At 41.7% G+C, this 15,707-nt stretch overlaps 1 protein-coding gene across 6 annotated transcripts in view; it reads right to left on the reverse strand.

Annotated features, from left to right (window-relative positions):
* The window catches only part of GBF1 (golgi brefeldin A resistant guanine nucleotide exchange factor 1), a 108,527-nt gene that overhangs the window by 17,086 nt on the left and 75,734 nt on the right, over nt 1-15,707 (reverse strand). For all 6 annotated transcript variants that reach the window (XM_063338551.1, XM_063338556.1, XM_063338555.1 and 3 more), the window contains 13 exons: nt 14,163-14,298; nt 11,678-11,904; nt 10,564-10,732; nt 10,167-10,378; nt 9,390-9,488; nt 8,737-8,931; nt 8,175-8,361; nt 7,592-7,732; nt 6,946-7,034; nt 3,293-3,495; nt 2,730-2,853; nt 2,298-2,423; nt 1,615-1,697 (listed from right to left, as the gene is read on the reverse strand). In XM_063338551.1, coding sequence (XP_063194621.1) covers nt 1,615-1,697; nt 2,298-2,423; nt 2,730-2,853; nt 3,293-3,495; nt 6,946-7,034; nt 7,592-7,732; nt 8,175-8,361; nt 8,737-8,931; nt 9,390-9,488; nt 10,167-10,378; nt 10,564-10,732; nt 11,678-11,904; nt 14,163-14,298 — 1,991 coding nt within the window. The remainder of the gene's footprint in view (nt 1-1,614; nt 1,698-2,297; nt 2,424-2,729; nt 2,854-3,292; nt 3,496-6,945; nt 7,035-7,591; nt 7,733-8,174; nt 8,362-8,736; nt 8,932-9,389; nt 9,489-10,166; nt 10,379-10,563; nt 10,733-11,677; nt 11,905-14,162; nt 14,299-15,707) is intronic.

A 15,707-nucleotide genomic window follows, 5' to 3' on the forward strand; every position in this document is an offset into this window, starting at 1 on the left:
AAATATATTAAGCCTAAATACATACTCCCTAGACTCGGGTAACATTGCACAAGAGGTAACCCTCTGCAGATCACCAACTAATTGAACAAGAGTCTCAAGTCTACTAAGAACAGCAGATTGCAGCCAATCTGAAAATTAGAAGTCTTTCTGCAACAATAAAAAAAAAAAAACATAACATATTTGAGTTGCCAAAGAAGCCATTTTCACATGCTAATAACAACTATAAAAAACCCTCTTGATTTCTGCATACTATGTAAGCTCCTCTCAGTTTCAGGTCCCCACATTTTGACAAGAGCGATCATTACTGAGATTATATAGAAAAATACGTTTGCAGTCAATAGCATGTGTTTTTTTTTTTTTCTAAGAACCCATACTTGATCAATATTAAGAGAAGCAAGTGAATGGGCTTACTTGGAAAGTCTCAGGAAATGAAATTGTGCTCAAAAGTGAAATGCTGTCATCCTGAAGACATCAGGCACTACTCTGTACAGATCACAGTCTGATTTATTTCCCCCCTAATAATACAAAAAACCCAAACAGTTCCTTAATCTCAACTATGACACTGGGTCAATCTGTCTGAGATGGAATAATACCAAAATGATACACCAATTGTTTTAGCCACAGTACATCCTGAAAAAGCTGAAGTATCTGGTGAAGGCAGGATAAAGGGGAATAGACTGGGACAGAGGTACTAGTTAACTGAAAGATATGAGGATATTCTCAGGGTACTACCAAAAACATTAAGAACACCCTCAGGGAAGAGAGGCCAATCAAAACCAGAGCTCTATTTGAAAGCTAGAGCTACCTCTTGAAGAATTTCTAGATATTTAGTACAGGCAGCATCCCCACCGTCCCAGAGAAGGCTCAAAAGGGAAGGTCAGCCTAATCACACTGCCCTGCTTCCAGCCCAAGCCACTGTCTGCCACCGCAGACTGAAACCAGCTGAGAGTCAGAGTCACATCCTGTCTCCTCAGAGATGTAATCCTCTCAGCTTCAAATTGGCTGGGCCTGAATTTACTGATAGGCTAGATTTCTGAGCTGTTATTAAAGGTCCTTGCCCAGAGCTACTCTGTGCACAAAACTGCCTCAGCCACCAGGAATTCTCCTCAAATACCAGTCAGTGTGCCAAGAGCTTCAGGGGTGGCAGAAGAGATTGACGCAGACAGCAGCCTCATATGAAGAGCTCAAAAGCAGAACATATGAAACTGAGACCTGAACACGTTATGTCAGCTAGAGATACTATCTCTAGCACTACATAAAATGTTCTAAAGAAGCCTAAAGGTCTGGTCTGGAGAACGGAGCCTTCTTAGATACAGCATGTCACATGTGCCGGTCCTGCTCAGCCATTCTTTTGCATGTTGACAGAAGTAATGTATTTTTTAACTTTAGCTTAAGCTCTGTGGATTAAAATACCATGGCAAGAATCCAAAGATACAAATCCAGTGCAATCACTGTGACAGGCTTGTTACCACTGCCCCACATGGAGCTGGAAGTTGGTCTAAGGCAAACAGGCACATGATCGGCGAGTCTCTTTACGTACTCTCCAGAGGTCTCACAGATCAAACAACTCTAGTTTGCTCTCTGCATACAAGGAGATGACAGGTTGATTCTTACTTGATGGCATGGTACATGTCTTCCAATATGTCCTGTTCAAAGTCTTTGCCTCCATTCACACCTTTCAGGTTCTTCCGAAACTCCTGAAAAAAGTTATACTACCGTTAGCTCCTAATACCTCCAGCTTTAGCTGCTTGTCTAGGATCAATACTTCACTTGTTTTTCATGGGACTAGAAGGAGATTTTCCTGCACTCTTCAGCGTGCAGCCTCAAAGTTCAAAGACTAAATGTTATTATTAGTGGCAGTAGTGCGCAGTAACCCCTGTCCCTGCTGACAAGGAAAGAAGAGAGACACAACACAACACGTGCTTAGCTGAGGCTGGACATCAGAATGACAGGTCCGTACCACTGCACTGACACTCACAGAACTTGAACTCTCCAGAAGCCCACAGCGGTTCAAGAACCTTCTCATTCTTACTATGCCTTAGCATACAGTTTGCTCACACACACACAAGTCTCTTGATGAACATGGCGAGTTGTCTGCTAAGCTTGTATTTCTTCAGACTGCCCCTTGCCCACGGTTACCCTTCTCCAACCGTACTCAACTTCAGCGCTGCACACCAGCTTATTGTGTACATGAGTGATGAATGCCAGGGAAAAAAGAAAATGCCACCGAGATGAAAACAGGTACTAGATTGCTATTAAAACCAGAGAACACAGGTGCCTACACTGATAACACCTACCTCCAGAGTCATTGGGACATTCTGCTTGCGGACATTGTGGTTATGCTGGTCAGTGTTCAGCATAATAACTGCATAGGCCAGGGCAAAGCAGGCATCACTATTAGCAAATGGGGACCCATTTGATTTCTGAAAGGCAAACGTATGCACAAATTAGTCCTACAGGAACAGCGATATCAGTGACGCAAGACAGCCATTTTCCTGCCCACAGTACTGAATCATCCCTGGGAAAAAACAAAAATCCCAGGCTCTGGCTCCAGCTTCCAAAAAGCACCCCTGAAATCTATGCACTGCTGCCACCTCCAACAAAACAACAGCTGTTGCCTGCAGGGCACAGAGAGCTTATATAGATAGTTTGAACAGACACATCCAAAATAGCAAGCAGAAGCATAATAAAGAACACAGTTTTGAGCTTTCTGCCCACCAAGTACACACCCTCCAATGTTCTGTGAAGGCTTCCAACAGTCTCTGGATTACGGGTGCCTCTCCTGGTAATCTGAAGGCTTCTAGATAAAGTCGTAAGGCTTCATCCAACCTTAAACCTTGGAAGCTGAAAGTCCTGCAAGAAGAATGAAATGCAATGAGAAACTGAAACAACTGACTGCTGCCTTGTTTGTTTCAGCATCAGAATAACAGATTTCACAGAGGACAAACAGTAAAGAGTGGGGGGGGGGGGGTGAGGAGAGAAGAAACATACCATGAACAGGCAAAAACCAATAAGAGAGTCAACAATCCTACAGGTGATTTTGCATGTTATAATGTCTCCAGTCTTCCCAGAGACTGGTCCCACTGAAAGAAGTTCAAATATCATACTATTATATGTATCTAAGGTGTTACCATATGCAAGAGATGCACAGAATTAAAGCACGGTGGTACACAGAGAACCAAGCGATACAAATCCAGTGCCTCCAGGAACTACTATTCTACTGCTTTTTTTTAATCACTGAACTTTTAACTTTCACCCCTTTCTGATTAAAGAGATACAGAAAGACTCTCACCCAACAAAGCTTTCCAGCAAGTCTATGTTCTTACGGTCGCTCACAAATTCCCCAATCATCTTCTTGTCCAGGCGAGGATTTTCCCGTAGCCACCTGGCTACCTCATTGTTGTCAATGGGGGTGGCAAGAAGGTTCTTCTCCTGCAGAAACTGTATCCCTTTCTTTGGCTTTTGGTTGAACTGCTCTGTGCCGGTTATCAGGAGCTGAAGGAGACATTCTGATAATTACAAGCTTGAAGTGCATTTCTTACTTTAGATTGTTCTTGGCATTTGAACCAAAAGCAAAGGAGAATAGAGATCAACCTCAGCAGGATCAAATTTATTGTGCTGTGTAATCTGGCATGAAGGCTAACCAAGGCCAGAAAACCTGCATTCATCACAAGGATTCATTATCAAATACTACTGGACAGAGCAAGCATGAGCTGCTGTCTTTGAAAAGCTTTGACATTTCACTGAGCAATTAGCTCTGCTACTTCAAATGCCTCACCTGATCTATTATGTAAACAGAGCAGACGAAGGTCTCTGATGAACCCCAGATATGTGGCAAGATCAACTCTACCCAGTTAAAACAGCAGTGCTGCTCCATGCCCTCTTCTGTCTGCTTTGGCTCCAGCCTCTTGTACTCTACCTCACTGCCAGGAGACATGCAGCAAGAATCCTTGGCACGTATTCAGCAGGTGCAAGGAAGAAGTGCTGCAAAAGCTTAAACTAAGAACCAGAAAACATTCTGCTAGTGAGACATAGTTCCAGGAACATCTGATATTCCAGCATGACAAGGCTATCTGTAGGCTGGGAAGAGCAGATGCGTTTTACATTTTGATGTAAATGGAGAGCATACCAAGAGGCCCATAGTAGAAATTAATAGTCTAGCCTCCTGTTCTGGTGTGTTTATTCCCAGGTTTGCTTTATCATAAGGATGATGGACAAGATTGTCTTGATTGCTGCAAAGCCATTCTTTGTCTAGATGTCTGTTTCTTTGAACCTCACTAATCCAAGTTATAGTCTAACAGTACAGCTTTTCCATTCCCTAAGTGGTTCCAGTCTAGGTCTAGTGTTGACAAAGGTGCTCCACGCTGATGACTTGTATTTATCTGCTGTTGTGTGTCAAGCATCAGATAGCTTTTTTAGTTTTACCCTGCTTGATTTTTATTTTATGAAACTAGACTGTGCCACAGTCACAGCATAATGAAACGCCCGACTAAGAAGGGGTTAACTGAATGTTCTTGGTGGTGTTCAAAAAAACTAAAAGCACAAACAACTGTATGAACTTTACTAAGGCACCAGAATAAATGTCAGTTCCCTGTTAGCTCCTATCACGATCAAACTGCTAGCAATGACCTAGTGAACTAAATTCGTGACCATCATGATTACTAGCTCCCCTGGGTTTCTCAGTACCTCATAAGCCACCAGCCCTCTGTTCTCTCCTTCCCCTGCCTGCATGAACATCTTCAAATTGCAATGAAACACAGACCTTGAAATAGCATGGAGCGCACGAGGACCCAGTGAGGGCATAACAAAATAATAACCATGTGCTGCCCAAGTGTAACAGGCCTGAAGGGACTGTATGACGCTAGCAGCATTTCTGTTCAGCTGTAAATCCTGTAACCCAAGCCCTAGGGTATTCTGTGGACTGGTTATACTTCTTAAGACTACCTGAAAGGAGACCAGACTGCTGGCAGTTTGCACTGCATTTATAATCCTGTCAGTCCTATGCTCTTGAGCTCCTGGTCATTGCCTTTGAAAAAAAAAAAAAAAAAGAAAACTTTCCATTTGATGCATAATTTGTTTTCTGCTTTTACTTAGCTTTTTTCCTCCTTCCAGCACTGGTAATGTTTAGTACTTCAGAGGTTACAGGAAGCAGAACATGCTGGTGACACGTCAGCATCAACATTACTTAACCTGAACGTTTTGTGTGCCCTGTTTACATGCTCAGGATGAAATCATTAGCAGATTTAGGGTCAGGAAAGGATTTTCCCTGGGGAAATTAGGAGAGATTTATGAACATCTTTCCGCCCTCTGCTGCAGCACAAGGCACTTCCCCTTTTCTTAGGGCCACCTGGAACTTTCTTTAAGGAACTCTCAGCCACTGGCAAAAACAACTAACCTTGTTTTCCAGCACAGGAAAGCTGGAGTATTATCAGAGGTTTTCACTTAGAGCAGTGGAAGCACTACGCAAGCTCCCTTCTCAACAAAGGACTTTCACACAAAGTCCATCAGCAAAGCTGCCATGAAAGCTGTAATTAATGCAAAGCAAAGGGTTACAAATGAAACAGTAACTAAATCAATATTAATTTCTTAGAAATTAGCTAATGTGAAAACTTGGTGGTTGCTTTGAAGACTGTGCTGACAATCACTTCCCCCCACTGTCCTTGTGGCTTGGGAAGCCAATTAACGTTATCCCACTGCAGCACTGTCTTGTAGGTAAAGAACCAAGTTCCTAAGTACTGCAGCAGATTTCCTAGAGAGAAACCAATGCCTTAAATTACATTCATATCCAGAGACTGACAATGCAGATCCCAAGGCACAGATTAGTATGGCAGTAGAAAGAGATCTGTTGTACTTCCTTCAGTATTTTTGTTTAAGTAAGTTTAAACAAATATGACCACCACTCCCTTATAATAATGTGAAATAAAACCACTTATGCTGGAGAGGGAAGTCACAAGCCTTTTAGTCAGGTACAAATCAAAAATCTTTCTCTCTATCACCAATGAATTGTTCAAAGACATTAACAGCTTCTTCCAGTATATCATCTGGCTTCTTACTCCACAATGACTATGGCCACTCACATTTCATCCAGAATATGAGTCATTTTCATACTGAAATTTAGTAATCTCTCACTTCCTAAATAACCTAGCTCTGTCATGTATATGTTGTGCAGAGAGAACGAAATCCGTACAAAGAACATCTGTGAATGAAAAACACCCCCAAAAAAAGCAGTCCCACGTAACCCTTAGGGACTTTAGGTATATTCTTCCACTGTCTCTGGAGGTGAACAAGCAGGCCAGAATCTGATGCTTGACACACAACAGCCGATAAATACAAGTCATCAGCATGGAGCACCTTTGTCAACACTAGACCTAGACTGGAACCACTTAGGGAATGGAAAAGCTGTACTGTTAGACTATAACTTGGATTAGTGAGGTTCAAAGAAACAGACATCTAGACAAAGAATGGCTTTGCAGCAATCAAGACAATCTTGTCCGTCATCCTTATGATAAAGCAAACCTGGGAATAAACACACCAGAACAGGAGGCTAGACTATTAATTTCTACTATGGGCCTCTTGGTATGCTCTCCATTTACAGCTTTGGTAAGAGTAGGGAACCTCCTCTTTTTGATGAAAGTACCTGATTATGTCCACATAATGCAAACTAGATCCAGCAACTTTCCCACCCAGAAATCATATGGACCTAGCTTACAAGTCGTGCCTCAAAATTTCCACACCACCTCTTGCAACTTTTAGCACAACGAAACTAGGACAGATAACAGTCACTACTCTCTGCAGTGTAGCAGGATTTTCAGTGACTATTTAATTCTTAGCAGCAGAGACTAGAACTCAAAATTTCTGAGATATCACCAGTCATGCAGAGGCCACATGGGATAGGAAACGAAGAGAACTCTCAAAGATCTATTTGCAGTATGCTCCAAATCATACCTTCTTTTTGTTCTTAATCTGCATAAGTTCCTGAGGGCTTGGAAGGATACAAGAAAATCGGGTAGGCTTCCTGGGGATATTCTTCTCAGCTAGAAGGACAAAGTGTCATTAGGGTCAAAGCTATCCTCAGAGTAGCACCTCAGCCCACTATAGTGTCCCACCATAACTTTCAGTCATGGAGTCTTGCTGCAATGTGCTGCCCCGCAAATGGCAGTCACACTCCTGCTATTAACTCGCTACATTCCTCCCACCAACATTTTCTTCAGCATAACTGCATAGTAGCTTCTTGTCCCGCACAATTTCACACATCCGCAAGATTTAATTTTCTAGCTATTTTGACTACCTACACTATCGATCCCCTGCAGAGCCTTGACTACCTTAAAAATACTAAGTACTGGTATAAATTTCACACATTTTTTCCCCAAACTGACCCACCAGATCTAACCCCCTCCCAGAAGAAATGCAACAGTTAGTAGGCATATATAGCACACCTATAATAAACAAATAGTCACCACATACCTCCTCCTTATTTGAACACACAATAGCTATAGTGGTCTATATAGTATAGCAGGACCAGTCAGCAAATCTCAGGACCATTCTCAGCATATACACACACAAAGTATCAGGGTACCACAGAGCCTATTACCTGCCTCACTTCCTCCTTCCAAATCCATGCAGCCTTCCTTCATCTGATCAGCCATAAGGCACCCACTGGTGGGAGGACATGCCCCAGCTGGCTCTGAGACTGCAGTGGAAGATTTTCCCTCACTGAGTACTCTCTCATTATCTGTAGAAGTTAAAATAAATAATAAAAATCCCCACACATAAACAAAACCATAAGCCAAGGAAAAAGCTAGCAATAGAGAAATAATGAACTGATCACTCTAAGCTGAACATATGCTTATTCAAAGGAGTTCCCCCAAGTAACTGCAATTCCTCAGTATCCTCAGTATTTTGACTATGTGATTTCCATCGCATACCCTCCTTCTGTTGTGACTGCCAGTCTTGACGTGGCCTTAATATAAAGCTTCAGATGAGGGGCACATTTTAATATCCGTGCATTTTACAAACAGCATGGTTATTAACATCAGTGTGTAGTTATAAAACATGCAACAGGAAGACTGAAAACATATATTTAAGGAGCTTACTATGTCAGCTATGAAACTGAGATCTGTAAGTTTAGCACAAGACTAAGCTTAATATCAAAATATCAAAGAAAGGGGTCTTACTATTGCTTGTGTCTTTGGTGCTGTTCATGGTTTCTGGACTGAATTTGACAGCTTCCTTTTCTTGTTGATGTATGTTACTCAGCACTTTGGCCTGACAATGTGCCTCAGTGCTATCTATCACTGTCAGCAATGCTTCCAGAGACAGCAGATGGACAGTATACAGCTGTCCAGAAACTGGGAAGGCATTCTGGGAAAAAAAATAAGCACATTAGTCAAGTTTCATGCCTCTCTCACCATAATGGGGGAAGGAAGTTTCCTTCACAGCTTGGGGAAGCCTAAAGCATACAACAGAACACTCTAAACTTTTCACACAAAGCTTTGTAGCGTATACTTAATGGTTTATCTGCTCTGACACTAGTAAAACATCATGGTTTTCTTTTGTCTTCTGCTTCCAAAAGAAGACGGCCATCTTAATCTCTATAGACGACTCACACCGAATTCTTAAGTACCACTCCCACTCTTAAGTACCCTTGTTCTGAGTTACCGGCTTCCCCTTCGGCACCCCGCTGCTCCCTCCCTCCCGCCCGCTGAGGCGGGCAGCCCCCGTTCGGCGGTTCAGCACCTTGGAGAGCAGCTTGGTGAGCTCCTCGAAGAGGTTGGCGCAGTAGTAGTCACAGTCGTAGTTTATGTAGAGCTCTGTCACGAAACTGGGGATCCTCCACAGCTGGACAATGGCCTCCAAAGCCATCTCCTTCATTTCATAGGGCATCTTTGGGTTTTCCACAGTGATAATTTCCATCAGCTTCTTGATGTACATCTGGCAGAAACACAGGGCAGCTCAGATTAAGGAAAGAAAAGAGAAAGCGGGACAGTGAATAGCTTTGAGGACTACAGAAATAGATCTGAGTTTCATCTTCCCACATGACACTCCATCTTTAATGATGGCTCATTCTGAAGGAGACTGTAAAAAGGTTTCAAATAGTTCTACCATTCAGTGCACCTGGCTTTACCTTTCTAAAAAAAAAAAAAACAAAAAACAAAAAAAACAAAAAACCAAAGAACAAACCAGTATGAAGGCAGGTAGTGCAGTACACCAGTCTCGAAGAAATTTTATTATCCAACAAGAAAAGGCCTACACAGCCTACTCATAACCCACTGAGTCATTTATACAAAGGTAAACTGATATTTAGACTGTATCTTACTGCCTAGATATATGCATTCAACTGAAGCCCAATAAACTATAACCAGGCACCCAGCGATCCTCAAAAAACTCACCTCCAGCTGGAATTTCAGATGCTCTCTCATACTCTCAAAGAGAAGAAAGCACACCCTGAGGGAGGTTGCATACAGATTGAGCCGTTCAACACTCAGCAGCTGAACAAGAAAAAATTTAAATAATTACAAAGGCTAGTCATTATGTGCTATAAGTAGCAGTATTGTGGCACTGCAGGCATCACCTGCAACAACCTCGAGATCCACACATTGCCTCCCATAGCAATGGTATTTCAAAAACCAATCCCTTATTCAACCTCCTGGTCTCGCTTTTTGCTAGTCAGGATGAATACAACTTAATTCCCTTCTGCTTGCGGTAACACTTTTCCTACAACAAATTTGTTCTTTTGCCAAGTCCACAGATCCTGTTAGTGGAGAAGGAACTTGGGATAAGACCTCCCTCTGAGATGGCCCTTGTGCAATTAATAGCTTGGCACTCCAAAGGTTCTGCCTACTACTAAGCTGGTAACTTGCATTCGTAATTACCTCAAAACCAATTATGTCAAAACACAGTGTTATCCCACAGTAACAGTTCATTCAAATCACCTTCATTCTTCTTGGCCCTGGTCTGAAGAAAATAGCACACCACAATCTCTCTGGCATTGCAACAGCACTGTTTTGCTGGTGCAATTCAGAAGCCCTCTGCTGCATTGCAATGAGAGTTATTTGAAGACTGAGACCTGCCAAACCTCAGAACACTAAATTCCAAGAGACTCCTTGATGCAAATTAGTATCTGACTCCCCAGTGCCACATGCCATGCTAGCACAAGCCAGACTCACTTGAAATAGGTGCCGGCACAACTCCTCCTTCACAAGTCCCAAGAGGGACTGGCAGTTTGCAATGGGTGCTGACTCCAGGGCAACAGTTAGCAGCTGCAGCCCCATGTGGATCATCACCTCAGAGTTGTGGCGGTCATGAGGGTTGGTGAGCGAGATAAGAAAGCGGAACAGTTCCCTAATACATGGTAGCCCATAGGGGACCAGTGCTGCTCCTAAAGGAAAAAGAGAGATTTAGCACTCTTAACATTGCTTTTGCTTTTTGCAGGTGCCTAACAAGTATTACAAATGAAGTTGCTACTAACCCACTGAGGAACAGGAGCTTATCACCTTCTTAGCAGAAAGTGGAAAAGAACAGTGGAAAGGAGAAAGGACTTTAGCAACATTGCCCACCTCTCACCTTCTTTTTGGGAAGACTGAGTAAAACGTACTCCTCGGGGATTTACATAGTCCATGTCATGAACTGAGGCAGAGTCAGAATGTTCTGCTACAGATGTGCACTCCTCTAGGACCTCAGGGATAGACTCGACGGAAGCTGACTGGATCTTCTCCTCCCTCAGACTTTCATTCTTCATTGATAACAGTCATTTGGGAATGAAAGAAGCAAAACAAAGGTTAACAAGCGCTAGACAAGCTAAAAGAAAGGCTTATTTGTTCATGGTTCATTCAGAATTATTAAAACTACACAGGTCAGTAATGGAAGAGGATCAGGAAAAAAAAAAATCTACAAGAAAAGAGTGCCTCTAGATAATCTGCAACCCTCTCCACCCTTTCACTTCTATCTAGTTGTTACCTATTTTACATAACTCTAGGTTGCAAGACTAAGGATTTTACTTTGAATATACTCCTATTACCTATCAGTTCTTACTGCCCCTGAGGTTAGAATTTGGCTCATTTTTCAATTTTAAATGCTATCTAATTTCAGCACACTATTTCTATCTATGTCCTCTTAGCCTTTTACCATTCAAAACATCTGCAGCTCCGAAAGGTTCCCTGCAGCTCTAATCCATCCTCTCAACAGTATGACTGTTGCAGGAGAAGTGGAGACAACACAAAGGAAAACTTACTGACAAAGGCCTCGGTTCAGGTTTGTCATATTTCCCAGCAACAGTATTGCACATACACAAACACCAACAGCTGAATTTCTACAACCTCAAGTAAAATTGTTCACTAAAGATAATAAAATGAGTTCTGCAGATTTCCCTCTAACAGTTTCTCCTTTAATTAAGGTTAATGATATTGGCAGGAGTACAACTAGCTACGTAGGTGCATCGTTGGGCTGCAGAGTTATAATTTCTCAGCCAATGGGGATGGTCTCAAGAGAAAACAAAGAGTGAATGTTTATGAATATACAAATCACTTATAGAAAAGAACGTTTTATTCTGACCCTAAGCCTTGAAATAGAATATATACCCTATGACCGAAAAGAGAGACAGAAAGAGAGTAAGCGTGCTAAATCCACAACTGATTATGCTGGGAGCTGGAGCTTCTCTTTATAAGTTATATCCACGTACCTGGAGTTCGGGCTGATTTTGATTTTCAGTGACTTTGGCCTCATTTGAAGGCATTCCTGCATTAAGACCCAAAGAAGCGACTTGGTCCAAGTCTGTCAGATCTTCCTTGGAGGTAGTCTGTGAGGACAACTCCAAACCACTGTCTGTAGCAGGGCTGACTGCAGATGAAACATTTTCTGAGCTCCCAGAGGAGCTGGGAGGAGCATCTATGAAAGTAACTCCGCTTGCTGATGAGAAACAGAAGCCAAAAGATCAGTATTATTCTGTACTTGGAGCACTACTTCACACTACAAATAACCTCAGATAGTTATGCATTAATGTAAAGAACATAGATAAACTAAGCTCTCTTTTGCTAGGTATTAGCGAATTAAATAGTCAAACAGGAGAGATATTAGCAGTTCTCCAAATTAACACACAATAGTTGGAATGTAACAAACTCAGCAAATAAGGTAATTCACATAGAAGAGTGCAGAGGGTTTCTATAATTAAGAAGGAATCCGAAAATAGTCCGAATGGAGTACTTTACTCTTTGATACAATAGCACAACTACTTTAAAGACTTGCATCAAGAACTAGTCATTCCTTCAAAGTGAAAATTTTAACTTGACTGGATGGCAAGACCCGTTTCTTTAATTCTCCCTAAACAAACAGAACTGCAGTAGAATTCAAATGGGTCTGAAATGGAGCAGTGAAGGATTTTTACTATTTTACAATGCTCAAGGAATCTAAGTTATCCTTTAGAAGAAGGAACCCACATATTTGCACCTCTCGTGGTTCTGAGGAGAACTTAGAAAATGTAAAACAAATATTTAAAAAAGAGAAGATATACTGCAGGGCACAGTAATAAAGGCACAAACGAGACTTACGTTATACATTTACATGTGAAATGTGCATAGCTTTGCACAGCAATGTTCTATTGATGACTTGATTTTCAGAAGTGTCTTAAGTAAGTAGCAGGACATTACTTTATTTTTAAGAAATGTAACAGAATACATGATCAATTTTGCAATATTTTCTTCTTCACCTGCTAAGCTAGGATTCTGGCCTTTTAAAAAGCACCATTATTAATGGTTAACATTACCTAGAACTACAAGGTCAGAGCTAATTACATGCTTTGTAACACAATTCAACTTTCTCTCTAAAATGTTACAGGAGTTATAATGATGTTTAACAGAATTTAATACCGATTTGAAAACTTAAATATAATGGTGATTTATGTAGACATAAGTTCTCATCTGGATGGATGTTCTGAGTTACGTGCAATTTGATTGCATTTGTTATTTCCTCAGTTTTCACCAATCATGCTGTTGGGTAGAAACACACTTGGGATCATTCATACCACACTGTGACAGAATAAGTGTCAGAACCAGGTATTTTACACAGCTATTGTTTCTCCACTTTCCCATCTGCTTCCTTTCACTGTTAATGTTTATGTCTGAGCCATCAAAACAGAGAGCGCACAAGAGACAGAGTACTTTGCAGCCAGAGGGATTCATTTATCCAGAGAAGAGTTAAAAACAGTTACAACTATTTAGTCTACTCCTATACAAAAATAGGATATGGAAGTCCCCAAACATTACATTCTTGAGCTCACAGCACTAGTCACATACTGTATCACTTCTACAGGCTAAACATGGAAAACGATTCACACGTATACCCATTAGTTTCCTGCGCACAACCCCCTTTCAGGTACCTTTGCTGTTCCTTCTACTTTTTTCCCCCTACATAACTCTTCATGCCTTCTTACTGTATCAAGGCCTCTATTCTTCCCGTAACAGTTGCAAGTGCATCCCCTATTTCCCTGTCCCTTAATGAGCGTAACCCTTTACTCAAATTTCATGGACTGTGAATGCACGTTTTCAGTCTTTACATCTATAGTGAGAGATCTGTTCGTTCACCCATCCTTGATACCTAGGTTTCTGCACATCCCTCAGTTCTACTTGTGTATTTTACCCCAGTCATGCTTTGGTCTTCCCTCATTACCACCATACCCTTTGGTACATCCTTCAGGAACACAGGAAAGAATGTGTCACTTAAGTCAGCAATCTCCTGCTGCAGGAAACTTTCTCCCCAGCTCCATTCCCCTTAGCTCTCCTCTTGCCAGCGCTCTTGCTCTCAATCTCTTCCACATACCTCCAGCACCCTCCAACTCCTCTACACCACATGACTGCCTGTAACCTCAGCCACTTCTCCAGGTCCCCATTCGCTTTTGTACAAACTGCCCCGTAAGGCATGCTGAAGGCAGAGGAATGCTGTCAAGTTAGCCACAGGACCATGCCTTCCTCCATCAACATGTATTCTGCCTCCATCAAACTCTTTCTCCAGAACCTGAAAAGCTAGGATATATTTTATTGCTATAGTCACTGAGAACTAATATTACAAAATCTAATGCAAAACAACATGTTAAGAGAAATGAAATAAAGACAGATTCCAAAAAAGCTCTAGAACAGATGTTGTCTGGTCTCTGGAAACAGATTTCAACTTACCTGTGGTGGTGTTAGTACTGGCTGCTGGTTGTTCTGTCCCAGGAGAGACCTTAGTTACATGGCGAGGTGGCCTCGGTGATCTCTTCTGCTTTTTCCATTTTGATGACTCGCTCATTCCTCCAGCTCTCATTTTCAACTGAAAACCAATAATCATTAAGAATATCAGTATAGCAAAAACACGTAGCACAATCGATTACACAAGCCAACCCACAAAGGCTGTCTTAAAATCCTCAAAGTCAGGCAACAGCATTTAAATATATCACACAAATCAATCAGCACCTCAAAATCATGCAAACCAGCCCCTGACTCCCCACTACCCACGTATTAGCCAACACTCCATGCCTGAATCAAGGGACAATTTACTACTGTTACTCTCCATATAACATATTGCAGAGCATATACTTAATGCTTAACACGTCAATTAGCACAGCGCTCCCTCTTCCCTATCAATTACCTTCTAGCTTTCCATTAGGATAAAGAATTCTCTTAGACCTACAGGCACACCTAAAATCTTTTCGCTTTTGCCAACGTTTCCAGACTTCTAAAGGGCATTAATTAAAGTATATAAGCAAGTACTAGTTAGGTTTGACGTTCAATTAAAATGTCACCATCTATACACAAAGGCTGAGAATGAAGCCTGAGCACGCAGTCCCACACTGCGGTTTGCAGCTCTGTCACTTATCTCTTGCCTCAATTCACTCTTCATCTTCTTAACAATGCCACGCTCACTTTCCTCTAGGTGTCTTTCACTATTAACAAGTGTTAGAGCTCTAACACTTCACTCACTCCTGGTGCACGACACATTGCAAATACCACCCTAGTGGTTTAGAAACAAACTATTTCCTGCTTTCACCTGCCTTCTGTCATTACTCCTCTTCAAATCTAAATCTAACCTAACTCTTGACATCCTTCTTGACCAGGATCCTACTTCTAGTTCTTATACAGATCTTTGATTGGGCAAACAAGAACAACAGCCAGAGCAATGCAGGCTGTGTGGCACTTGCTGCAGTGTGCTGTTATTGCAGGCATACACAGACGCTCCAGAACTTCCTAAAAACAATACGATATTTGGTCACATGAACAATGGCAATAGCAGGCCTGAAAACAGCTTCCTTCTAAAGTAACTTCATCTAAGTGCAGGGTTGCACTTACTCTTGGCTTTGGTAGCTGCAGTCAGCTTTTCTGATGCTATCAGACCTCTTCAATTTGGGGTGAAAATTTAACCATTGTACGGGAACCTTGCATGTGGTGGAAACCGTCCAGCAAGTCTCAGTACCAGTCCCTACTTGGTATTCTTCTTTGTAAATTCATCACAGTTAAGTTACATTTTAGGCTATAATATTCTTTATTTTATATATCCCCAGCATCAAATTTAAATTCTCTAGAAGACAAGGATATTCTTTAGTCTCTTCCTTTTTCTGCAACTTGCCTCCTTCCAGCTAATACTCTTCTTAAATGCCAATAAACCTTCATGTTCTGCTACTTTTTTCCGTCTCTCCCTTTTCCAGATAGAATTCTAACTCGCTGTACACAGCCTGTAGTTTT

Source organism: Chroicocephalus ridibundus, chromosome 6 (genome assembly GCF_963924245.1).
Source record: "Chroicocephalus ridibundus chromosome 6, bChrRid1.1, whole genome shotgun sequence".
Taxonomy (NCBI): domain Eukaryota; kingdom Metazoa; phylum Chordata; class Aves; order Charadriiformes; family Laridae; genus Chroicocephalus; species Chroicocephalus ridibundus.